Source organism: Orcinus orca, chromosome 3, assembly GCF_937001465.1.
Source record: "Orcinus orca chromosome 3, mOrcOrc1.1, whole genome shotgun sequence".
Classification (NCBI taxonomy): domain Eukaryota; kingdom Metazoa; phylum Chordata; class Mammalia; order Artiodactyla; family Delphinidae; genus Orcinus; species Orcinus orca.
Window position 1 is genome coordinate 89,907,893 of NC_064561.1, and position 26,391 is coordinate 89,934,283.

A 26,391-nucleotide genomic window follows, 5' to 3' on the forward strand; every position below is an offset into this window, starting at 1 on the left:
AGTGGTTTCAGATGGTGATGGCTACGTATTTATTATGTAACTTGGCCTCCACACATACATACCTCTTTCCTCCCCCCTGGAGCCATACTAATGCTCTACATATGGAAATAAAGGAGCAGAACAGCTTGAGAGCATTATTTATATGCATATATTTTTCTTGAGGTTATTACTAGAAAGCTCTATCCCAATTGTTTGAAGTGGAAAAGGGGACACTTTAATGAAAGACCAACGAAGAGATAAAAAATGTGATCCTGTCATTTTAGATACCGCCTGACCAAAATTGCGGTGGACACCGCTGCTGGGCCATATCAGAATCACACTGTGGTTTTCCTGGGATCAGAGAAAGGAATCATCTTGAAGTTCTTGGCCAGGATAGGAAACAGTGGTTTCCTAAATGACAGCCTTTTCCTGGAGGAGATGAGCGTCTACAACCCTGAAAAGTGCGTAGAATGTTTGGTTCTTTCCTAGTAACTATTCGTTACTTTATTACCTTTTCCATTCAGAGAAATCATGGCAGACTTAGATTTTATGCACTTAGGTGACTTGTAGTATTATTTGTAAAAATCTTTTCATACATTAAAAGCATTACTTTCTCCTTGCTAATAATGTGTGTTTATATAAACACATACATTGTGTGTTTATGTGTATGTGTGTGGGGGGGTGCACACATAAGGTTCTGTTTCCTGTTCAGTTGGATCAGATTAAGAGATCTGACCTTGTGCGCTGGGAGGTGGGCTGTAAGGGTGGTGCCAGGAAAGAGAGAACTGACCCAAGAGAGACTATGAATGATATTATCCTGCCTTATAAAATTAGGTGCAGCTATGATGGAGTAGAAGACAAGAGGATTATGGGCATGCAACTGGACAAAGCAAGCAGCTCTCTGTATGTTGCATTTTCCACTTGTGTGATAAAGGTTCCCCTTGGCCGGTGTGAACGACATGGGAAGTGCAAAAAGTATGTATTTGCCTCATTGATCATTAGCAAGTCCACGGTGCTTAGAAAAGAGTCCTAGGTAGCTCACAGTCATCCTCTTCCTACAGAACCTGTATCGCTTCCAGAGACCCCTACTGTGGGTGGGTAAAGGAAGGAGGTGCCTGTGCCCATCTGTCACCTGGCAGTAGGTAAGGAGCCCGAGGTGTGGGAGAGTATAAAGCGGCCTAGACGTACAATAAATTGCGCTCACACACACCACCGCCACTCAGCCTTCTGTGCACAAACCTCATCAATACGACTGCCGGCCGTTCTCCCTCCTTTTCCCATTTCATAGAACAACCCAACATCACGTGGCAGATTTCCAATTGATTAATCATCCATCCTCAGACTAATTAAAAACAGAGAGAAACAACACAGTGGACTTCTAAGTATTCCCTGGAGAGAGGGACAAGATGGTACATGCCTGGATCATCACAGTGCGAGAACAGCAGAGAAAGGGAGCAGGAGGGTACCAATTAGATTAGTGATGTGGTTTGTCCAGCCACAGCAAAAGTGGCTCTTCTAATTGACCATCCAGGGCTGAGAAGAAACTGCCGAGCATTTGTTAAGCAATGCGTTTGTACGGCAAGCACAGTGTATACATGCAATAAACCTCTCCCCTGCACCAAAGAACAGTTGACCCTATTACTCATTAGGCAGTAAAATCAATTCTTGGCATTTCTCCAGCAGATCAGCTAGATCAAGCTAGTCTGCCATGCATGTGATTTTGATGCTTAGAATTGTTACCCTGACTTTAAACGCCTGGATGGTATTAGCTCAAAGGTTTTATGCTTTTACTTAAGTGGATGTGAAATCCAAAGTGACATTTGGAAAAATAGTCAACGCATGTCCTTGACAGGTTATGGCAATTCAAGGAAAGTGCCAGATGGCAGCACAGTTCTTTCTTAGCCATTTCTTCAACTTCCTCTGATCTAAAGGGCGAAAAGGATGGTCCTCACATCACTCTGAGCCTCCTCTCCCATTTGAGAATAGCTAGTCAACAGACAGGAGGGCATATCTGATGACCACCTGCATAATTTGAGGGAAAGTATTTCCATATACAGAGCTAATGGTAACTATCAAGTCTGACCTGGAAATTTGACTAATGCAAAGGGTTGACTCACCATTTACTATTAGATCAACTTTGTGAGTAGCAATATTGACCTACTACAGTGTTAAAGCTTTGCATCTTTTCACCGGAACCTTGAAGTGAAGGAGAAAGGATCACAATGCACAGCGAGGGAAGCTGAGAAATGACCTATCTCCTCTCTTTAGTCAAGGTGTGAGCAAAAGTAGGCAGACTGATTTTTAAGAATCATTTTAAAGTCAACATGAGAACATTTCATTGTTCAAAACATGTGGAACTCTCTTTGGAAAGTGGCCTTCAGGGCCTGGTGCATACTGGCTTTCATTAGCACTAGAAATCTTTAGCCTTTGGGGATGAATTTGATTTTTAATACAACACAAAAACAGTGGAAAACAAACATGGTGCATTATTAGATCAAGGTGTGACTTTCCAAAAAGTTTTCCTATATGGCTCATAAGTAAACTCTGAAGGCAGTTACAAAACAGGAGTTTCAGTTATGGTGTAGAAAGAAGCGCAAAGTTCCCCCCAAAAAAGTACAAGACTCCTTTGGAGTATTCCAGTGTGCTTACTTAAAAATCAAAATACATTCTATTAGGATTGATCTTATTAATGGCGTTAATAGCTTATACAGCCCAAAGGTGACCTTATAAGAAGAGTGAGCCTGTAGGGGAGCATGACGGCAATACTCCTGAGGACTGGGCCTGGGGCAGCAGTGAACGAAACACCTGAGTGGTCTCAGCAAAATGCACCGCCATGTCCATCCTCTCAGGGTCCCACATATCCGCTGACCATCTGAACACTTTGTTATACAAAGCTACTTCTAAGCAAAGAAACAAGTAAAGGTCTAGGAAGGCAAGAGTTGGGGCAAAAGAGAGGAAAAGACTTTTTTCTAATTTAGAGACGTCTGTATCACTTACGTAAGGAGTGTGTGTTAACATGTAAACTTAGATATTTAAGAAATGCTCAGGGCATCAGAGGCAAAGAGTGATATAGGTAATCCACAAACTAATTAACTCCCTGAATAATACCTGAATTAACTGTCTAAAACATGGCTTCTCTTGGGAGATTCACAAAGGACTCATTTCTGTAAGCTTTGGAGATAAACTTTTGAGCCGTTACCTACTTTTTTGGCATCTGTCACTCAATTTATCAAACTGTGTTAGTTGCTTTAGTGAAACTTAAGATGCATCCTGCAATAGACTCATATCATTGAATTTGTGTCTCTCTTTCTTCTCTTCCCTCCTTTTTTTTTGGAAGACTGACTTTTGAACAGGACATAGAGCGTGGCAACACAGATGGCCTGGGAGACTGTCACAGTAAGTAGAGCTTTTTATCCATTTGGGTATTTATTCTATAAAAAAGATGCTTTTATAGACTGGCCTAGAAACATGACCCCACATGTGAAACTGAGTGCAGCTGCCTCTAAAACATGCATAAATAACAGAAATCGCCTTCTAAATATCAAAGAAAACAGTGTGTTTTGAAGCCTCTGTTGCCGATGCTGTTGCCGTAAGTGCTGGCACCTATATTCATTTGTTGACATAGAGTGAACAAATTCACTCTAGAGGATGTCTACTACAGCAGAGCAGTAAGTTACATCAGCACTTCCATTTAAAACCAGTTTTGTTGTTTTTAAAGATATGTTATTGCCATGATTTTCAGCCAAATAATAAAAAGACTGATCACGGTACTCTAGCTTTTTAATTGAATGGGACTATTTTATTTCTCTTGAACATATCGATTAACAAAATTATTTTTTAAATTAGATTTAGGTTTATTACCATTTGCAGTAGAAAAAAATTTCAGAAAGAACCCACTACATACAAGGTGACTCAAAATAACCTTTTTATAAGAACTGACCTGCTATACTAATCTCAGAGGTCATTTCAAAAGTTATTACATGCCAACGTTTTACTTAGAACTTTATATAAAGGAACCTGGTCAAAGGTCTGCCCAGTTGTCCAGTGATCTGATTAATATCAATATTCTCCTGAAAATGCTTTATTAATGCTAATTTAGAGAATAATGCCATACTCTTGGAAAACATTTAGTTTGCCATGTTTTAAATGTTGTACGTGATAAATTTCAAGAAGCCTGTATTCAGAAGGGCACCAAAAATAGCTCCTAAGGGAATGAAACTATATTACTTCTGATATTTGATTTGATAATGAAAATCATGGATATAACGCTAAATCTTTGAGCCATGCTCTAGAGAACAGACGTAATCAAATAAATAGGGCCACAGAGCCTCATCTCCAAATTCTTGGTCATATTTTGTTTGTTTGTTTGTTTGCAAATATATACCGGAAAAAGCTTCTTACGTCTTCACACACAAAATCTGAATTAAGAAATTAGCATAGGGGGCTCCCCTGGTGGCGCAGTGGTTGAGAGTCCGCCTGCCGATTCACGGGACACGGCTTCGTGCCCCGGTCCGGGAAGATCCCACATGCCGCGGAGCGGCTGGGCCCGTGAGCCGTGGCCACTGAGCCTGCGCGTCCGGAGCCCAAAAGCTCTGCTATGTGTCTGCAGTGAAACAATGTGATGTTTGATTTGGTGGGTCTTGATCACGTTTGTGCCTTATGGCCCCATTTTTAGGGAATCAGGTTTCGGTTGGTATGTATGTCTGAGTGAACTTAATTAGCTGTTTTTAGTGAATAATTTTCTCCATACTTTTATGATTCGATGATATAGGCATCTAGAAAAATAGGGGTGTCAATTTGGATTGAATAGGTAAATATATGAAAAATGTGAAAGTGCTACTGGCTCTCTAGAGCATCCACTACACCAGCAGGCTTACACCACGCCTGGTCCTCAGGCAGAGTGCAGGGCAGACCCTCAGGCCCCAGGCCAGTGATTGACTCTTCCGTCTCACTGGTCAAGCCTCTGTGTTTCCATGTGCTCGGTAACTCGATCCCCACTCCTGCTGAGGCACGTAGGGTGCCTGCTCCGGGCAGGAGGTAATGCCATTCCTAGTGGCTTCTCTGCTCCTGGGCGCCCACTGGAGCATGACCTACTTCTGTCAGACATATGGAGTCACACACAAGCATTCAAAGGATTTAGATATTTGGTACACAATGACTCTTTAACAGGAGTTTTAGGGAAAATGAGGAAACCATAAAGAGCCAGTGTCAGAGGCTGAGTAGCAGGCTGAGTGAACAAGTGACGTGACCCAGACACACAGCGGGGGCACGCACGTGCGCACACACACACACACACACAAATGTATGTTGCCTGTATGTGTGATTTTTATTTTTGTTAATTTCCTAACTAAAACTCCTGCTGAGTTCAGAACATTGTGATACAGGACAGTTGCTCACAGCATGGTTGGGAGGATGAAATGAGAGAGAATGTAAAGAAAATGTGCTTTGTAAGTGTGGTCCAGATGTGACTCACTTTATCCACATACACATCCCTCTGATTGGAGTAGGGCTTACATATAATCGCAGTTACCATTCCTTCCACTAACTTGCTTTTTCTCTGCCTCTTGGAAACAAAGGCATGACTTTGAGGAAGCTCACTTGGGAAAGAGATAGTATAAGGATATGAAATCGGACCAAATATGAAGCATCTTCTATTACAAGCAGAAAGTAAAAAGCACTTACTTAGTATTGGGGATCGTATGTTAGCACAGCTCTGTATCAGCTCACTCCCACTTATTACGGAAGTCACACTGAGCAGAGTGTTAAATGTTAAGTAACCTACTCCTCCCTTCTGTCTTTCAGATTCCTTCGTGGCACTGAATGGTAAGGAAGATATTACTCATAATTTAATAGCAATGGAAATATATTTGAGAAATCCTGTTTCACTAAACCTCTTGAGTATTTTCGAATTTTACGTTTATTTTTAAATTAATTTTTAAATTCTCATTATTTTTTTATAGACATTTCAACTCCTCTACCAGATCATGAAATGTCTTACAACACAGTATATGGTCAGTTTATGGGTTGTTTTTTTTTTATTCTTCGAGCCATTCATCCTGTGGTAGTTTATAATCTTCATTCCTAAACATCATGGACCAGATTCTTTGCTACTTCAGGGCCCCAATTCACTAAAATTATTCATAGATTTCATGATGCTTCAAAAATTACTCTACATATATGAGACAACTGACATGTGAGAATGAGTCCTACATTTTTAATCCACAGAACATGAAATATGCCAACCTTAGGGAATTTGGTGAATGCATTTAATGAGTTCTTGAGGGAGAAGAAATTGCTTTTGGACATAAGTACATCCAAGATAAAAGAATAGTGCTTATAACTCATAGGCCATAGCTCCTTAACTGATAGTATCATTCCCCAAAATGCTGACTTTCAGAACAATACCCTCTGCAGGAAAATCTATACAGAGTGCAGATACTAAGTTCTTATTAGGCAAAACTTTCCAATATAGCCATCGAAATTTAATCACACAAAGAGTATGAATACGTAGACCTATCTTCAGTGAAACATCTTTAAATGTATACAAGGAAGAGTGACGCAGTGGAAATGATGTGCAAACAGGATTTACCCCATTGTTCCTGCTCTGAAATATACAGACACTATACTAAACAAAGCCATTAAGTCCATAAACAGACTGTTCTGAACTCTTTATAAGAAAAGTTAAACTGTAGTTGAAATGTTCCAGTTCCATTTCTCAAAGCCTCCCCAAATGTTTATTAAGGTAAACTATTCATGTGTTTTTTAAAGATAATGAACAACATATATGTAATGGGAAATTTAAGCTTCTGCATTATGATGGGGACTACAAGCTTCACTGATACACATTTTATAACTTATGTTTAAGACACGTAACAATAACAGCTCTAGGTCAGTCTTTAAATGTAGAGGTAGGTAATAGAGGAAGAGAACAAAATAAAGTAAAGGAAAAAAAGAGGGCAGAAAAGAAAGCAAGGTGGATTCAGGATTCAAAAAAATAGTTCAAGATGGCTACAAATACATCTAATAGCTCTGTGGACACTCTCACTCCTGTGTCTAATTAGCATAAATAAAAAGCCTCTTTGAAAGTCCTAAAGACTATCTTATAAACTGGGGCTGTGCAGGTAGGGAAAACAATGCCCGGTTTCTCCTGTCGTGAAGTGAGGCAGCACGGCGTAGGTGAGCCCGCTGAATTCATCCACCTTTACCATTCTCTCATCTATGATTCAAGCCAGAATGTCAAACACTAACAGCTGGAAGAAACACTTCTCAGGAGGCAAGTGTCATCTAGCTTAGCTTGCCCTTCACAAAGAGAACCCACTTCGCATCTGCACTTCTCCAATATCATACTTTGCAATCATTTCCTATAATTGAATAATCTTTATCAGATATTGAGAAATTCAGGTCTTGAATCTAACTGAACCAGTAACCCCAGCATTCATCAATAGTACTACGGCCAATTTTAACTCCCAGGTAATTTCTCATATAGATAGAATAATTAAACCATGGGATGCTCTTGCTCTTTATGAACAAAAATCACTCTTCAATTTATGGATTTCTCTTACTGCCTTTATAAAAGGAAAGGAACTTATTAATTCCTCCATGTTAACACTTTAAAGAACAATGCCCATTCACTCGGTCAGCGGTTTCTGTGATGAAACTAAAGAGAGTTGGAATTTTCCTTTCAACTAATGACCCTGTCCATTTCAGGCTCAATCTCTCCCGGGTGTGAAGGGGTTAGATGATTAACTGACCATCAACATGAGGGCTGGTCCAGACAGTACTTACAAAAACAGAGGAGACTTTCTTTTCACAAACTACTGCAAGAGATGCTTATTTTGGAGCTAATAAACCTAGAAGAGATTTAACTCATTTATTTGCAGACATTAGTTTAGTGCTTACTATGTGCCAGGTACTGGATTAGGTGCTATATTTGAACCATCAAAGAAAAAAGCAAATTGCTGTTTTTATGAGCATGGATGTAGACTAGGAAGCCAACCCCAAAGTCCAAAATGCACCCACTGTGTCTAGCTGTGTCCTTTGCATGTTCCCATAAAAAGTTCAGTGGCTGAGTACAGACTCATAGGGTGACCCGCAGAACCAGAACTGCCTAACTCTGAAAAAGGGATCGTTCAGTAAGCCACGCAGACTCTCTGTGTGGCAAAAGCTCTGTGCAACACCACTTACATATACAAGAACCCTTTTTTAGTGAATTGGACCCTGATTATCTTCCTTCTCTCATCCTCTCTTGTACTGATTTAGTGTCTCTTCTGTGTCTAACTGGGTACAATCATTGTTAATAGGTTAGAGTAGTTTGAAGGATCTCTAACCTCTAGAATTACAAAGACTTGTAGATATAGAGAAACAATATGATGCATATTAAAATTAACTTTTTAAATATTTCTTTGTATATTATAAGAATAATACACCATAAGCTCCATTGATGATAATATGACTTTTCATACTGGATTAACAACACAAAATTATAGGTTCCAAATTGTTGACATGTAATACCATATCCACAAACGACTGCCTATTTTTGTAGCATTATTTTGGTTACAGTCTCTTAGGGAATGCACAAAAACAATATAGCCTGTAGAATCAGATTCTAAGAAGGAATATAAGTGATTTCCTTTTAACAGCTGGAGAGGTAATAATAATACACCTCTTTGATTTCAAACTAAGGATGGCTGCTTCATGGTGCTTCTACATGGTAGTTCTAAAATTCTTGAGAATCAGGCATTGCTTTCTCCGACTGTTTGCTTCACCCATGACACACATTGCCTGTCCTCAAGCATAAGTTTAAAAGATTACAAACCTCATGCTGCGCTATTTTTTTTCCATTTGAGAACATCAGATGCATGGTTTCTCTAGATTTACATGTAGAATATGGAGATGTGGGGGGTATTAGACTAACACTTCAGCAATAGGCAGGAGCTGATTTCTCACATTTGTGTGAAACATTTTCCTACCTAACTACCATCTGGTCCACATTAATTTCCTCTCATAACCATAGCTTTCCATTACCAATGAGTTTTCCATATATTTGCAGCATATGGTCCAGGAAATCTTTCTACAGAGAATGTGTCCCTTAGGCATCTATTTCCCCTAGATTACCGTATTAAGAAATGTTCTCCCTAAACCATACTTAATGGTATTACCATAAAATTGCCCCTTGAACACAGTTAAATTGAAAGTGCTCAAAATGCATATCAATTCAGGTAAAGGAAATTCTTGCTACTTGGAGGAGAGGTTTCTATTTTTCCTTCCCCCCTTCCTGACTCCCTGCAAAGCTATTTCTAATTGTTTGCTTAGGCTGGGTGCTGAAGTCTCTTAGGTTGACCGTATACTGCACGAGAGCATTGTTGAATTCAAGAGTAGAAAATAGGGCTATATTTTAGACCTCAATATAAGCATAAAGGAAGTAAAAGAAAGTCTGTATTGCCAATTCCAGGTTAATAATTTTCCTACCCTTGTTCTCTTACCAGTATTGGGAGATGAGATGTGAAACCCAGAAATATAAAAACAAAAAGTCTAGACGCAAGAATTCTTTACTTTTCAATGAACAGGTTTTTAGCGGTTGGATGCGAACTAGACTATTTGCAACAAAGCGGATATTTGAAGCTGTGGAAGAGCCAAACAAGCTCTACACAGAAAGGGGCCTCTTAGATGTTACCAAAGCTTTGTGGTAACACTTCAAGTGTGGAACCTCCATGGAAATCCTATAGCTTAGATAAGCCACTTGGCTGGCTTGCTTTTCCCCGCTTTATTCATACACACACACACGCACGTGTGTGTGTGTGTGTGTGTGTGTATACACAGTATGTAATTTACAGTATTAAAGTCTCCTAGGAATCCAACTTCCAATCATAATTGTAAAGGAGAAGAATGCAGTGCATTCATTATAATCTTTCTTTCTGGTGGCTAGTATCATATTTATCACATATGCGGTGATCACAGCCCAAGGCTGGAGCCACTTGTGAATCTGTCCTACTTTCTACCAAAGGCCCCAATTACACATTCACAGTGGTTGCCTTGATGTCTTTTTAAAAATTGTTCAAGAGGCTGCTGTAGGTAAGATGCTTTAATAAGCCAAAGACTCTACTGGAAAATCACAGAGAGGTGATTTTTTATTTCCACCAGAGAGAACAGGTAGTGGGGCTTCTTTAAATCATTGTGACAGCTTAGATCAAAGCACCAGATATGATCTGCATTTAACCTTGTGGAATGATGAGGGGGAAGCTTAGAAATGTGTTCACAGGAAACATCCAGTTTCTGCCATAACTCCCAACCTAGCCATTCTTCCTCTGGCATTATCCTAGGGTTGGCCGCTCTGGATCTCAAAAAGCTATCCCTTTCTAATCGGAATTGGATCAGTCAGTGTGGCCTCAGAAAACCACCTCTCACTCGTATGAGTCATGAAACCACGAAACTAACTTGGCTGGAATAAGACACAAAAGGCACAGCCATAACAACATGGAGCAGTTGAGGCCTCTGTTCCAGGAAGGAGGGGGTGGGAGCAGATCCCTTTAGAAAGCAGTCACTTCCCCCGCAAAGAGGAATGCCTGTGAGGCTGAGTTGCAGCTGAAAACTAGACACGTCCTCCATGGGAAAGGCTCAGGGCAGCTGAGCTGTTTGTGACGGGGCAGAGGCTCACCCACTACCATAAACCTGCCCCATCCGTCACAAACGCTGTCCCCAGAGTGGACACATTCTACCTTAGTGCTGCTGTGCGAATACCAAAGAAGGACTCGGATACTTCTTGAGCGCTTACTGTGTGTCAGATACTGTTAGGTACTTTCAACGTGATGTCACTTTATCCTTCCAACACTGGGAGGTAAACGACATCATCTCCACTTCGTGCACAGGGAAAACCAACCAAGGCCCAGAGAGCTTAAGGGATTCCCTCAGGCTCAGCAAACAGCAGAGACGAGATCTGGCCCTTCATCCTCTAACTACAAGTACAAGGGGTCTTCTGCTGAATCCTACCCACCAGTCTTGTTATTTCTAGGACAATCTCAGGGGTCTTCTGCTGAATCCTACCCACCAGTCTTGTTATTTCTAGGACAATCTCCTTTGAGTCTTTTACAGCCAGCGTGGGTGTCCAACCTCCTGGCCTCTGAGCAAAGGGAGAGCGGGTGTCTCCGGTGATGTTTTCCCTAACTATATTTGTGATGAAAACAGGGCACTCCAGTTCCCTCCTGCCCAGCACCACCACGTCCAATTCGGCGGCTCAAGAGGGGTATGAGTCTAGGGGAGGAATGCTGGACTGGAAGGATTCACCTGACAGCACAGACTCTTTGGGGGCAGTGTCTTCCCATAATCACCAAGACAAGAAGGGTAAGGCCTTGGAAGTACCTCTTCCTCTGGGGGGAGAGGGAGGGAAAAGTGGGGAGGACTACGGAACTGCTTCCAGCTGAATCATAGCAGCATTTAAGGAACGAACCTCCAACACACTATGATTGAAAGCGTCTCAGAAAAGGCTGCAACCCGATCCTCTATGCTAGGCTTGATCCACAATGATTCCCTGACCAAGGAGAAACCACACAAAACAAATAACACAGCCTCTAAGCTTCCTCCACCCAAGAGAGGCATGGCTTGGCCCAAAGCAGATACTGGCCGCTGAGATCCCTTTCCACTCCTCTTAGCTCGCTCAGTGATTTCTGGATCCTCTCTTCCCCCCATAATGGGATGGAATGCGGTGCGGGCTTTGGCAAGTACATGTAATCAAAGTAAAAGCCCGTTTAATCAGTGAATGGAGAAATAGCAGAGTTGAGTCTTTTCTGGCTGTTAGCATCCCTCACTCTCGCATGGTGCTGAATTTGAATAGAGCTGAGGTCCTGGGACGCACTTCATTGCCCTTAGAGGATAACAGCTAAAACAAAAATATGTTATTTAATTAAGCAGAATTGCTATGCATTTAAAATGGAAAGGAAGCTGCACTAAATGAAAGGGACTCTACTGTGAACTGTCCTAAATTCTCCCTGGCTTTCTTTGCTCAACTAGAGACAGGAAATGTCATCTCTTTTCTCGCCATTTGCTGCTTCTGGTAACACATCCTACTTTAGTTGCAGCTGCAACCAAAGAGGCCTTTACTTGTCCAAAAAAGTCTTGTAAATCAGAGACTGAAAAGCTCAGTTATGTTGCGAGCTGTTTCCCCCCATTCAGCCTTGTTTACTTCTATATGTTTTCAAGAGTTTCATCCAAGCAGGGATTTGAGTCTCAAGGGCAGACCAGCCACAGTGACCCTTGGAAGACAGTCTCTATCGTGTCTTCCCCCAGGGTTTTCTGTATACATATTTCCATCTTTACTTTTAGAGAATGTTTGCTAGGCAGACTCACACACTAAATTTTCACCTTTTTTTTTTTGGCGGCTCATCTCCTGAGAATGTCGTACCTTCTGCTGCTACATGCCAAGCCCAAAATGGGAAGATGTAGTCCTTTTAACTTTTTTTTTTTTTTAAGTCTTTACTGAATTTGTTACAATATTGCTTCTGTTTTAGTTTTTTGGCCGCAAGGCATGTGGGATCTTAGCTCCCCTACCAGGGATCAAACCCGCACCCCCTGCGTCCGAAGGTGAAGTCTTATCCACTGGACTGCCAGGGAAGTCCCTTAACTCGTTCTTTAATATATCCCCTTAATCGATTTTATTCTTCTTCTATAACTTCTTACTGTTAATATGTCCTGCCCCAATCTTTTTTTTTTTTTAAGTGGCTTTTGTCTCAGCAGCCTCTAAATTGGTGGGATCCCTGCTCTTAACCATCACAAGAAAGCACCAGGCCAATTCGTGACGGGGCAGAACTATCCCAGCAGGCCACCAGCCCTAGCATGTGCCATTATTTGTTCTGTGTGGCTCCCGACCGCAGATGTGTTAGTCTTGGCCGAGTTCTCAAGAACAGACAACACAGTAAAAATCACTTTGTATTTGCCCACTGCAACTTTCTGAAAAACCAAACAGCCTTTCCAGTAAAGCATTAAATATGTCAACCAAATATCTAGCTGTTGGTTACAGTCATTTCCTCTTCGCTTCACTGAGACGGATGGTGTGAATTTTCTCCAATCCTTACCTCTCCCAAGGGAGGGAGGTTATCAAAGAGTCCAATTAACACTTTGACAGATCATTTTAAAATTCGGCATTGTTCATTCTCTTGGGTCTTATTATGAATATTGACAAAGCTGGAAGCAGTCTACAGATTGTCAAACAATGGTGGCAGAGGTGATTGCATGGGTGTTTAACATGATCACTGTTCTCGTGCTATTAACTCCTTGCCTTGCCCTGTCAAATTTGAGCTTCATTTTTGACAACTGATTACGTGTGTATTTGATAGGGCAATGACAATGAGTTGTTATGCAGAAACTTTAAAAATAAAAAAGTAATGTAGCTTGATGTTCCTTTTGTCATGATTTTTTATGATTTTAATTTCCATTTTGCTCTGAAGTGTTTTTCTGTTTAATGTTCATGATTTATTTTGAACTTTTGTTTTGCCAAGCACTGTGTGGTATGACTTGGTGATGGCGTTACTTCTCCGTTGGAAAAGTCTTGTTTCTTTTCTGACTCATGATTACGTCCTTTAACTTGACCCAATCTGTGATCCCCTCGCTTCTTTCCATTCCCTGACGTGGGTGCCTTAATGATGTCACATCCGGGTGTGCAGCACCTCCTGGGATGCAAGAGTTTAATGGGGTTTCTGCGGGCCTCTGGTGGGTGCTCTTTTCACTGGGCCAATTGTCTTATGGGAATGTGACATTTGTGTGCCCCAGCTTTAGGAGCTAAATATACTCTGGAACTGTTTGTAAAATACCGCACATTTCCCCACTAAGCAGAAAATGTGTCTGCTGACCAGCTAGCTGAGGAGTCAAGTGTCCCATGCCCTTTTCACTTTGGCTGCTGAAAAAAGACCAGTGAGCAAACGAGCCCAGAGCTCTGCTCTGCAGAAATGTTGAGCACCACTGGGTTGATCCCACTCCGGGTCCCAGCTCATCCTCCAAACAGTTCTGCATTTCCAGAGTATGTTTGCTTGCCTTTTTCTTTCTTTTCCTTGCTGTGTCTTTCGTCTTGATTTAATCCTGTGCGTCCCTCACGTTCTGTCAAAGCACTGTTCCTTGCAATCTAACCCCCTTCTGCTACCATTGTTCTTAGCCTCCCCCTTTCAAAATAATAGACCCAAGCCCTCTGCCCCTCTGCGGAACGTTCCAAGGCTCTTTCCTTCTACACTGGGGGTAGCATTCCGATGCTGTACGTATATATATATATACAGCCATACTAACAAAGCGTGAGAAGAGAGCTACAAAGCACACACAAGTATTATCACAGAAAATGAAGTAATTTTCTCGCTCAGTAACTGGCCTTGTCCTTCATTACCCTACTGGCCTTGTCTAATATCTCTTGTCCTTGCTGCTTTTCTTTAAAATTGCCTGATATCTTTCAAGCCCTAGATTCATTAGTAAAAACACAGCCAACTGCCCTGTTTTATCTCTGGCTCCCTAGATGTCTGGAGCCTCTAGAGCCAGCCCTTTAATCACCAAGTTGATAAATTAGAAGCAGCCCTGGCTACTTCTTTCTTGGTTTTGCCACATTTAAAAATATATATTATTTATTCATCCTATAACTATCGAGGTGGTAATGAGTAGTTACAAAGGGGCTCTAATTACATATGAATAAGAAAGAAAATCCAGTTTATTTTTAGATCTGGCTTGTCTCCCCTCATCTCCTTCCCACAGCAAGAGAAATAAGAGCTTTCTTTTCTAGATTAAGCAATACTGGGAATTAATAGCCACTCCTGTGCCTCTTGTTTCTGACCAAAAGCAATAATCCTCCAAAACCTGATTTCCAAGAAGACTGCAAGATAGGTGAGGAAATTAGCCAGGGACAGATTTGCCAAGAGAGCTGTGTAGCATAAATGTCTAATGTAATCATGGACCACTGCCACAAAGACACAAGAATAAATCAGATTAGAAGAAAATCCCCTACTTCAGAGTTTATTTTCTAGAGTTCTTGTGAGCTCTCAAAAAACTGATGAAATAGTCAATATATACAAAAATGTTCCCATTTGATTGGAAATGCCAGAGCTTATATATGTGCTTATATATTTTGGGAAATCTTTAAAACAAGATATTATCACATTATTATATTTAGTCAAGAAGATGTCATTACAGACAAGGAAAAGATGTAGAAACAGAATTTAAATTAGGGATCAAATGAATAATTTAACCTAAAATGTACAGCAAATGGTGAATATATGTTAATCAATGTACAAGCTATTTTGTAAGCAATTTTTAGTTTGGGAAATAACATTCCGGTAAGATTCAGAAGGTCTATGAAGAATGATGAGTATACTGGCCACACTGCATGACAATCCTGAATGGAACTGTATAAATCATAGAGTTTATCAACAATCCTCTCTACAGTCAATTATTTATTCCTCAAAGGCATCACAGCCTCCAAGTAGGACATGTCACATCTTACATGAGCTGATTTAGATGGTTCAGAGACACCATGGCCTTCAAGAATACTGAATCATGTGGTGGAAAGTTAACACCCCTTTCATTTCTCTTTCCATCTTCTTGGTTATGTCAAGGCAAAAGTCTCAGTTTGGTGCTTTAACAACTCCAGAAACTTGCTACTACCCTTCTGAGGAGAAAGAACAGGCTTTAGATTGGGGGCTTTGCCATGCAGCTGGAGCTAGCTGGAACAAACATTGTTTTGCTTTCAGTTAATTTTATTTTTATGGTTACCTTCTATTTATGAAAAGTGACACTTTTTTCCATTTATGATAATTATATAAAGTTTCCACTGGAAACTCACCTTAAAGGTAATTTAAATAAAATATTAAGTAACTACTAATTCAGGAAGTATAGGGACACAGAGGTATAAAAAGTAAATAACATGGTAAGTGAGGCTCATTGATTTCACTAGGACTGTAGCATTGGTAGCTGATGAGTAAAGTGTGGGTAACTCTGGCCTGGAGCAATTTAAAAAGTCCAGTGATGATTAACCTAGACCAAAACTGTGCTTCTGGCATTTGGAAGAACGAGACTGAATAATGGCCCTACCTTCTAGCTGGGCTCTGAGCCCTGCAGTTATACGACCTGGTGTCCTTCTGATTTCTCTTCCAACTACTGAGCTTTGCGATTAGGGATGAGAAGTTTGGTCAAGTAGGAATTGAGAGTAAAATGGATTTAGACTAAAAAGAGATTAGTCATTCTAGGCTTGTTAAGCATCTGGCGAGATGATTCTCCAGACCAGCAGTGAGCATCCAAGTGTAGACAGCAGCTCGTTATTTCCCAAATTGTGGCCCGGGGAAAGTTTACCTCCAGCACTTCTGCTTCCCGCCTACTTTTCTGAGATCTGTAAGGACTCTTGGGCTACAGCATGTTCCCCTGACTTGGCAGTAATCTACACTTGACCCTTCTTTCCCTTTTCTCTCTTTCAAACTTTACCTATTTTGAGTCCCAAACCCACAGAGCCAGGCTTTCTTCATGAACAGGCTAGGAAATCCCATTTTGAGAGAGTATATTTGGTAACAGAGCCTGGCCCGACAGCTTCTGTGTTTTAACAATCTGCAACGCTTAAAATCTAATGGATGAAGGATTTTAAAGCATCTCAGTTCTCCCAATGGGGAAAGTGATTTCTTGGTTCCTATCAAGTCATATGCAGGTGATCTTATTTACAGAGAAAATTATTGCTGGTGACGGTAATAAAGGGAGAAAAATAAGATTCTCTTCTTTCCCTGACTCCTAAACTTGGACTGCATTTTCTCTGCCGTTTCTTCAGTAACATTACATAACAAAAATGTTTTCTGAGGAGTCTTCAAGCAAAATTTATTACTGGCTCTACAGCGCAGTATTGGATGCCAATATAAGGAATTAGAGGCTAAACTAGAGATAGACATAGTTCCTGTCCAAGAAATATCAAACTGCGAGACAGATGAAGCACACAAAGACGCAAAAATGCACCAAAAAGCCTTTACAACCACTATTGTCTTTGTGAACAAGGCAAAACGGTGCACGGCAGACTTTAGAAAAAGATTTTAGACAACTGAAGACAACCTGGCTGAACACATCAAGGACATAGCACTTGGAAACGGCTTCTCTGCCCCTTTAGTCGTCCCCTTCAGTGCCAATATTATAGCAGTCATATATCACTTGACAGGGAGGATGAGGGAAGTGAGGTACATCTGGTACAGGACTCATATTTAAAAGTTTTGTGGAAATGCTGGCAAACTCAGGCTCTTTTTGAACATCCTGAGCTCTATTTAAAACAAAAAAAACTTTACTCCATGGTAATATGCACAGCTTTTATCAGTAAAACCTATAGTATCACAGCCATTTTTAAATGTGATGGTAGAACAGGACCGTCTTGGAAGAGAACTCAGAGAAGGAGGTTGAGAGGGGTTCTGTTTGATGGGGAAGGGGCTGCTAGCGGGGGGACAAAGGGCTGCAACTTCCACCTAACAATCAACGACTAACTCAACCAGGTAGGAACATGCACGGGCAGGGCCAGGGAACACTAAGAGATGGGGGACTGGTTGCTGTTCTTCCAACAACGCTTCTGAATTAGAGTTTCCTTATTTCTGTTTTTTTTTTGTTGTTGTTTTGTTTTGTTTGTGGTATGCAGGCCTCTCACTGTTGTGGCCTCTCCCGTTGCGGAGCACAGGCTCCGGACCCGCAGGCTCAGCGGCCATGGCTCACGGGCCCAGCCGCTCCGCGGCATGTGGGATCTTCCCGGACCGGGGCACGAACCCGCGTCCCCTGCATCGGCAGGCGGACTCTCAACCACTGCGCCACCGGGGAAGCCCTGAGTTTCCTTATTTCTGGTTTTGAGGGTTAGAGGAAAAGTATCTTTCAAAGTTCATAAGAAAGTTGGCATCTAAGTTGCTGTTGTTGCTGATGAAGATACAATTCTTGAAATTTAGTCCATTAGTATATTTTTAAATTTGTAAATTGTGCTAAACTTGCCCCATAAAGGCTTACTATCATTTTTGTTATGCTCTGTTAAGCTATTTTAATCTCCGAAAGTTCAGAGTGAGTCTGAAGAATATTTATGGGGAACCAGTAGAAGCCCATTATTTGGAGGCAGAAGAGTAGGGTTGCTACATAAAATGGAGTGTTCAGTTAAATGTGAATTTCAGAGAAACCATGAATAATTTTTTAGTATAAGTATGCCCCACCTACTGCACGGGACATACATATACTAAAACATTATTATTTATCTGAAGTTGAAATTTAACCAGGAGTTCTGTATATTTATTTGCTACCTGGCAATCCTACTGAAGAGGTTGCTGATAACTTCTCCAGTGAGTATATAAGATCTAATCTCTAGTCTACATTTGCCCTTCAACTGTTAGAAAATCTAAAATAACCCATATAAGAGGAATTAAAGATTTCATCCTGTGAAAAATATTATCACTGTATTTAATTCCAGAGAAATATCACTAAAAGTTGTATATGCGTTTGAAATATGTTAGAGTAATTTTAAAAATTATCACTGAAAGCAAGCTTCCAAATACCACTTTTAAGTGAAGAAGGCTTAGAAGTCAAACTGTTCCTAAACAAGGGTATGATTAAAACTACTGTTTCTTTCTAATTTTAATTTAACCTCAGGTTTTTATCAACAGTTATGTAAACTATATGGGGTGATTTTTCTTCTTCAATTATACGGCTGCCTTTGTTTTCATTTCTCATTTCCACAACTTTGAAGGATATGAACTGGAATCAGAGCACTAGAAAATAATAGTTAATTTAAGAGAAAATGTAATAATGGTAACAATAACCCTAGTCTCAAAGAAAGGCAAAATGGCAACGTTTGTTCACTTCTTTCTTCGTTCATTCAACAGACGTTCAGCAAACATGCGCTACACATAAGCCTTCTGCTGAATGCTACAGTACACACTGATCTGATCCAACGTAAGCCCTGCACTCAAGGAGCTTGCAGTTTAGCAGGGGGTACACACAGGTGACATCCTGGCTAGCAGTGGGGCAGAGTGAAGTCTGAGAGTAAGAGAAGCATTTAAAAGGGCCAGAAAGGGAACTGAGATTAAAAGTCACGCTAAGGGGTTTTGGCTTTACCTGTAAGCAGTGGGTGATACGAAGGAAGATGGGTGGTAGGGAAGGAAATACAGAGGTCAAGAGATTGACAGATGACAGATATATAATAAACTGATTATTCAATCATATTAGGTGGTTAATTGCACGTACACACAATAAGCTTGGGAAGTGGAATCTTGCATCAATTTTGGATCTAAAGTGTGTTTTCACACATCACTGGCATTTTCTGTAGAAGATCCTTGCCAAGCTAAGAGCTCTATCCTAGGTAAAGCCCCAAGCAAGCTCAACTCCAGACTCGGCCTTCTCTATCACTTTAGTTAAAACACTGGGGTGCAGGGCACATGGCAGACTTTTCATCCAGAACAGATTTTGAAATTGGTGGAGAGACTGAGAAAGAAATGCTAATATAATCCAGGGTGCCACCATTTATTTGTTTACTAAATTAATATTTCTTTATCACCTACTGAAAAGGAATCTATTTGCAGTCTCTGGCTTTTCTTTGAGGCACCCAGGAAAATGACAGATTGTGAGGTCAGGTGCTGGGCTCTCTACTGGAAGACATGCAAGTTTCCCTGTGAGCGTGTGGCGGGGAGGATGCCCACGTGGTCGGCTGTAATTGTTCTTTCAGCAGTGCGGGCAGAGAGGTAGATTTGATCTAATTAATTTTGCATCCTCTTGACAACTTGCTGAATTTATCTAAGGTCTTGATGAGATTATTGTGGAAAGGGTAGAAGAAAAATAAAGTTAAATGTCAGGGCTTCCCTGATGGCGCAGTGGTTGAGAGTCCGCCTGCCGATGCAGGGGACACGGGTTCGTGTCCCGGTCCGGGAAGATCCCACGTGCCACAGAGCGGCTGGGCCCGTGAGCCATGGTCGCTGAGCCTGTGCATCCGGAGCCTGTGCTCCGCAACGGGAGAGGCCACAACAGTGAGAGGCCCGCGTACTGCAAAAAAACAAAAGTTAAATGTCAGCCATGTAGAAAGCTGTTTCATCTCCCTGCCTGCCTGAATCTGAACACCAATATTTGAATGTTCTTTCCTAGAGATACCAGTTAAACCCTTTTCTCTTCGCCTAACATCATTTTCTCAAAAAAAATGAAGAACTTAAATTATGATTATCGAGACTTTAATTTTTTCTTTTAAAATCAGCAACTTAAACCTTGGGGTATTAAAAAAATCAATTCACCTTCTAAAAGTACTACTTACTTTAATCTGTAGCCACTTTTTCAAGCCACATCACCCTTGACATGAATTCATTTTGCTCCCACCCTTTTCCTTCAGTCTTTTTTTTTTTTCCATTCCCTCCTATCTTTTGCACAAAAACACACACAAATGACAAAGTTTTCTGACAGCTTAATGGAACTTTCAAGGACTACAGGGACTAGGTTAGGCATGATCATATTAACTGAACATCTGCTGTAGTTAAAAATGTGCTCTTTAGGGCTTCCCTGGTGGCGCAGTGGTTGAGAGTCCGCTTGCCGATGCGGGGGACGCGGGTTTGTGCCCCGGTCCGGGAAGACCCCACATGCCGCAGAGCGGCTTAGGCCCGTGAGCCATGGCCGCTGAGCCTGCGCGTCCGGAGCCTGTGCTCCGCAACGGGAGAGGCCACAATGGTGAGAGGCCTGCGTACTGCAAAAAAAAAAAAAAAAAAAAAAGTGCTCTTTAATTGGTTCAGCTGCACTGTGTTCATCTCAAATTTGTTTTGTCCTAACAATAAAATTGTGAAGAGTCGACATATATTTTGGAGCATGTGTAATAATGGGAAAATAATATTAGCTTTGTCTCAAAACTGTCTTTCTGATAGCCTCGTTTCTTGGAGTTAAAAAAAAAATGCTTGTAACACACAAGTTTTACTTTGCAAACCTTGCTGCTCCACCAACAAAGTAGTCTAGCAAGGGCAAAAGAGTGGAAACCGGGAAATCTCTTGCGGACAGCCTCTCTTTTCTTGACATTATACATGAGAATGGCCTTAAAAGCTGCAAGAGTTGCTCAGAATACATAATTCATGCCATTGCCATAGAGAGAAAGAGGACAGAAGAGCTGTGTCCACTCGCTGGTCCCAGGGAGACACAGGCTGTGCAAGTAATAAACAGGTGAAGTCCTGCAAAGCACGTGGACTGCACTGCGGGCCTGAGCAGACCTGCAAGAACGGTATCAGAGGTCAGTCTCCCAGCACTTTAGTGGTAGAAAGGCCCTGGAGTCTACTAGTGACACGCAGTTGGATAAATTCACATATACTGGGTACAGAGTACACCGCTCTTAATCGGTGTCAGAAAGCTAATTATGGGCGGTATGAAGGTTTGTCATCCTTAATGAGTATTTCTTAAGCTCTTGTAAGTCTACAATTGGGCATTATCTTTGTGAAGAGATTCCTTTTTAACGGGATAACAGGAACTTCCCACTGCAATTATTTTTAAAATTTGTATTTTTTAAAAGATGCACTCTTTTTCAAATATGTATCTGCAATTAGATTTCTTCGCTAAAGGCAGGGGCAGCCATTATGAACTGTATAGAAATAATGGAAGTTCAGTATAGTCACCACTGACAATGCTTTATTAGAAGGGAAAATGATGTCAAGAAATTTATAAGGCAGCAAACTGCGTTATGCCTAACCTTTTGGACATATTAGAGCTTGTTGTTTCCAGTCCTACAGCCTCTTATTATTCTTAACTGGACACAATCATCTGACATTTTGTTAAGGCAATAAATACACCGTAAGTGATGATGGGTCTTGCACTCCATGATTTAAAAGCACACAGCAGAAATTTAATGTAACTTAAAATGTCTTATGTAATTCTATGGATTTGCAGATTCAGTTCAACTCAGCAGATGTGTAAGCACGGAGCTCCGCTGAGGGCACTTTTGTACCAGGCATTTTTATTACTCTAAAGCAGGACCTTAATATGGGGAATGAAACATGAGCTCGGGTCCCTCCTTCCATCCAGAAAAGAAAGGAAAAGAATCTTGCTGAGTTTCTTATTCTCTTGTCTGATCATGGAGGGGTGAGGGAAAAGATCCCCTGAATCATTATCAGATGTTGCTTGATGGCTGTGCATTGCTTGAGTGGAGTTGACTTCAAGGTGACATGTGATGCAAGCTTTAAAGGAGGTTGCTCTATTCAATAGTGAGTTCCTACCAAGCTTCTGCTTCTTCTGTCCCTGGGACTCAGTCCTGACTGGGCTCTCTAGTACCACCCACTACCTGATGGGCCCTGCGACAGAGTTGGGGAGCAACAACAATTCCCCTGTCTTTATGCTGAGGCAAATAAAGAGACCATGTGCATTTTTCCAGCAGCTTTTCGCTCTGGCATATTGGGTTGATTCTGTTACGGAAGTAGCGGTACAACATTTTAGGCCACATGTCAAGCTTTTGTCAGGTACCAAGGGAAAGTGTTAGGGATGTGTTTGTCTCTCCAATAAAACCTTATCCATTTTGTATTCTTTGTCAGAATATGGCAACTGCAAGAAAATGTCATACACGAGACCCACTAAAGAGTCACACTTCAGTGAACATCGAGGAAGACTATTTATTCATTTTTTTTACAAATAATTTTGAAAGTCTGGCTATACACTGCCTCAGGGGTGTCTGGGGTTGGACTTTAAAGCATAACACCTTGATGCTGTTTTCTGGAATATTATTCATATCATTTAGGGCAGTGCCTCTCAGGCTTTAGTGAACATACAAGTCACCTGGAGGCCATATTAAAACATAGATTTCGGAGCCCAATCTCCAGAGATTCAGATTCAGAAGGTCCGAGTAGGACCCAAGGATTTGTATTTCTAACAAGTTCCTGGTGATGCTGACGCTGAGTATTACTAATTTAGGACACCTTCCAAGTTGTATGGACTATCTTATTTAAGGTCACTTTCCAAGATTTTGTTGTATTTTTAAATCCTTATTGCTCCATTCTTGGCTAATACACTTGTACCCAACCAAAGCGTTCCATTAAAATAGCCTATCTGAGACCATGCAGAAGGCAGGTAACTTGTCAGACATTCTAGAAACACTCCCCTTACATTATTAATTGAGCATTAACACGTGTCCTGCACAATGCCCAAGATCATACAGCTAGTTACTTATAGATCCAAGACTTGAACCCAGGTCTTTATGACCTCAAGATTTACGTTCTTAACCAATAATACCCAGCCCCATCTATAACCCAGATCCCAAGAACTATATTTCCAGCAAGTTTAAGTTTTAGGAATATTCAAACAAACCTATTTCCTCATATTTGTTTTATCTTCATTTGGCAGAGAAAAAAAAAATCAAAGCACTGCAAATAATCCAAAGAATCACCTGAATTTCACAATTTTATAAGGAGATCCACTTCCCTATTTTGTAGCTTTGATGCCTCTTACGAGAGCAAAGGAAGATGGGACCAGGAAGCTGGAAAACAGAAATGCTTTGTCTGGTTTCAAAACCTATTTAGATGTTGGGTTTCTAGCCTTATTAGAAAGAAAGCCTCAAAAGGAAGGAAGATAAACCATGCAAATTCTGCTTAAAACTTTGCCCATCTGAAATAGTCATTACAAAGACAGTGACAGTCCTAACACATGGAACCACAGATCAACATTCCAGAGCATGGCTTTTTTAAACGATCTCATCATGACCCCCAGTCTAGACCTCAATCTCCACTCTGGGTGTAGCACTGCCCCTGGCAGTGCCGAGTCTAAAGCAGTGGGGCAGAGGAGGAACAGTGAACCCAGAACTCCCACTGGCCCAGAGGGAAAAATGAAGTTGTATGCTCATTCCCCCGTTCCCTCTTGTGATGGCATCCCAACAAGTAAAAATGTATCAATTTCAAAGGTGATAAGAAATGGAAGTGGATTCATCTGCAGACAACCACAGTCAGTATTATTTCAATTTATGAGTTCTAAAATAGCTTCTGAACTGAGGATATTAAACAGCCAGGAAGCTGCCTCTACTTTGGCATGGTCAGTCATGAACTTGATACATCTTGAAGACCATGGCCCCTCCCGGCACCTAATCTTCAGCCTGCCAGGGGGAGGAAAAAAAAAAAATTGAAAATAAAAGAAAAAGGAAAGTTTGAGTTATAAACTCTGAGTCCATTTCCACGGCTGCTGGCAGTTCAGCTCATTTCTAAGCCATCTGGTTCGCATTATGCAGTAAGACAAGGAGAAGGCTGCTTCCTGCCGAGATAACCACAGAGAGCTCCCACCACACTTCCCGTGTGGTCATCTCTGTGGGCTGGGGTGTGGCTTTGAGGATAAATTGTCTCCAGTTAGGGTTTTCCCCCATTTGCTTTTTTCTCTCTTTCATAGGGATTACAGCAGGCCCTCTGTGGTTAGCAGGGTGATGCCTGGCCCAGGACTCGTTCATTCACTCGCATTGCCTTGCAGGACTGTGAGGCTGGCATTTTGCTGCAATAAGATTTTCAAACAAGAAGGATTGGGTTGTTAGATTCCATCCACCCAAGTTGTTAGGAGGATTTCAAGGGAATTACAGGCTTGTCTTACTACAAAGCAGAATCAAGAGTCTATTTTTAGGGCATCCCACTCCAGGGCTTTTCTTGGTATTTTGCCATCCTTCTTAGCTCTCAGACCCAACACGAACCCCACTCCGGCTCTACGATGGAGGAAATGTCCATCCTCCTTTTTGCCTTGGCATATTTCTCTAAAGGACACAGAGGGGCTTTGTTGTCTTTGTGGTCACCAGGTCCGCTTTACACAGATGCCTATTAATCACTTCACTATGGCGACAGACACATCCATCATATCACAGCAGCTCTGACACAGGCAGTCCAGTGAACAGGGGTGAGAGAGGAAAGTGTGCACTTAACCATTTCAAGGTACTGTCTGCCTAAGGCCTCACGTACTTAGCAAGGTAACTGGGATGGGGATGGGTAGGGCTCTTCCTTGGGACTTACTTTAATAGGTGCAATCGATTTCATGTATTTTTCTTGGTCTGTTTGGCTTCATTTTTTCATAGGACAGATAACATCTCCCAGGTATGTCTGTATGATGCAGGGGATAAGTACAGTTGAAGACAGAGTCTTAATTTTAATAACAGTAATAATAAATTCAAGTAGACTGGCTGTGCTTTTGATGCAAAGGTACTGACTCTTTGAAGCCTGTATTTTTTTCAATAATGGATTCAGTGTGAAACAGAGTAAGCTGAACCCCGCTCTGACTCGATGGTCAGCTTTCTCAAGCAAGAAGACCATTGAAATGACAGGTAAATTAAACAATAACTTTCCTTCCAAAACTGACATGTCTTCTAAATACCTTTTTCAGACTTTCATGGCTTTTCACAGCCTGCTTCCAAATGGTGTTTAGCACTCACTCCTAGTTTTCCCCTGCAAGTACTCATTCACTCATGCATTCATTTACTATTTATTTAACAGCTATTTACTGAGCACCTTTATGCCTGGGGGTTCAGCAGGAAATCTCTCCTTGATGATTTTAGGATAGAGAGGTGCAGAGCTCTGGGGACACTTACAGAAGGAAGAGCTAAACTGGCTTGAGGGAGTTGGAGAAGGCTTCCTCATGTAAGCTGAGACCTAAAGGAGAAGGTCAGTGGGATGGGAGGTAAGCAGGGATATTCCGGGCAGAGGGAGCAGCCTGTGTGAAAGCCCAGAAGCAAGTGCGAATGCAGCGGAGAGGCTGGTGCCTACAGCTAAGAGACTAGAAGGAAGTTGGACCACTGGCCATTACTGAACACAGCCTTCACTTTCCTCCCCTCCATGCCTTGGTTCTTGTTGCTGTCTCCACTTGAGCTGACATCCTACGCACCCTTTAGACTTAGCTCAAATGTCACCTCCTACATAAAGCCTTTGCCCATCCATATTAGGTAGAAGCAATGCATCTCATGACGCTTCCGCACTTTGGATGTAGTTGATGTGTGCGCACCTACCTTCTCCCCGACTGGATCACAGGGTTTGTGCCTCCTTCACCTTTGTCTCCCCAAAACCCAGCATAGTACTTTCATCTGTGCTTAGTAAATGTTTGCTGCAAGATGCTTGCCACCAAAACCTTATTAGTCCAGGAGAGTGACAGTCAAGGCACCAAGAACATCACCATCGAGCCCTGAGATAGGAGAGCATATTTTCTGAGGTATGTTGTCCCAGAGCCTGGCGCTGGGCTCCCTGTGCAGACTAGAGACAACAGCAGAGTACCCGCGAGCTACCAAGAACCATTATTTAAATAAAGAATTTGATGTGTGAAATTTCAGAGTGCATTGATATAGTCATCGTAGGAAAAGTCAGAACTGTGTTGGGTTTCCTCTTATTTTGCAGTTTATAATTGTTCTTATTTTGAATTACGTATTGTAGGGCCTGGAGGGCGGGGTTGTTCGTAATCTTTTCATCGCTTCAGCCTCTAAAGAGCTTCAAACTGCCCCTCCGAGACCTC

At 41.5% G+C, this 26,391-nt stretch overlaps 1 protein-coding gene across 3 annotated transcripts in view; it reads left to right on the forward strand.

Moving 5' to 3' along the window:
- Positions 1-26,391, forward strand: part of SEMA6A (semaphorin 6A) — a 129,125-nt gene that overhangs the window by 94,093 nt on the left and 8,641 nt on the right. Inside the window, exons 13-19 of one of the 3 annotated variants that reach the window (XM_004267478.4) lie at positions 264-440; positions 814-954; positions 1,041-1,121; positions 3,317-3,375; positions 5,782-5,802; positions 5,940-5,990; positions 11,161-11,316. In XM_004267478.4, coding sequence (XP_004267526.1) covers positions 264-440; positions 814-954; positions 1,041-1,121; positions 3,317-3,375; positions 5,782-5,802; positions 5,940-5,990; positions 11,161-11,316 — 686 coding nt within the window. The remainder of the gene's footprint in view (positions 1-263; positions 441-813; positions 955-1,040; positions 1,122-3,316; positions 3,376-5,781; positions 5,803-5,939; positions 5,991-11,160; positions 11,317-26,391) is intronic. The other 2 variants (XM_004267479.3, XM_033423812.2) reach the window with 2 other exon arrangements.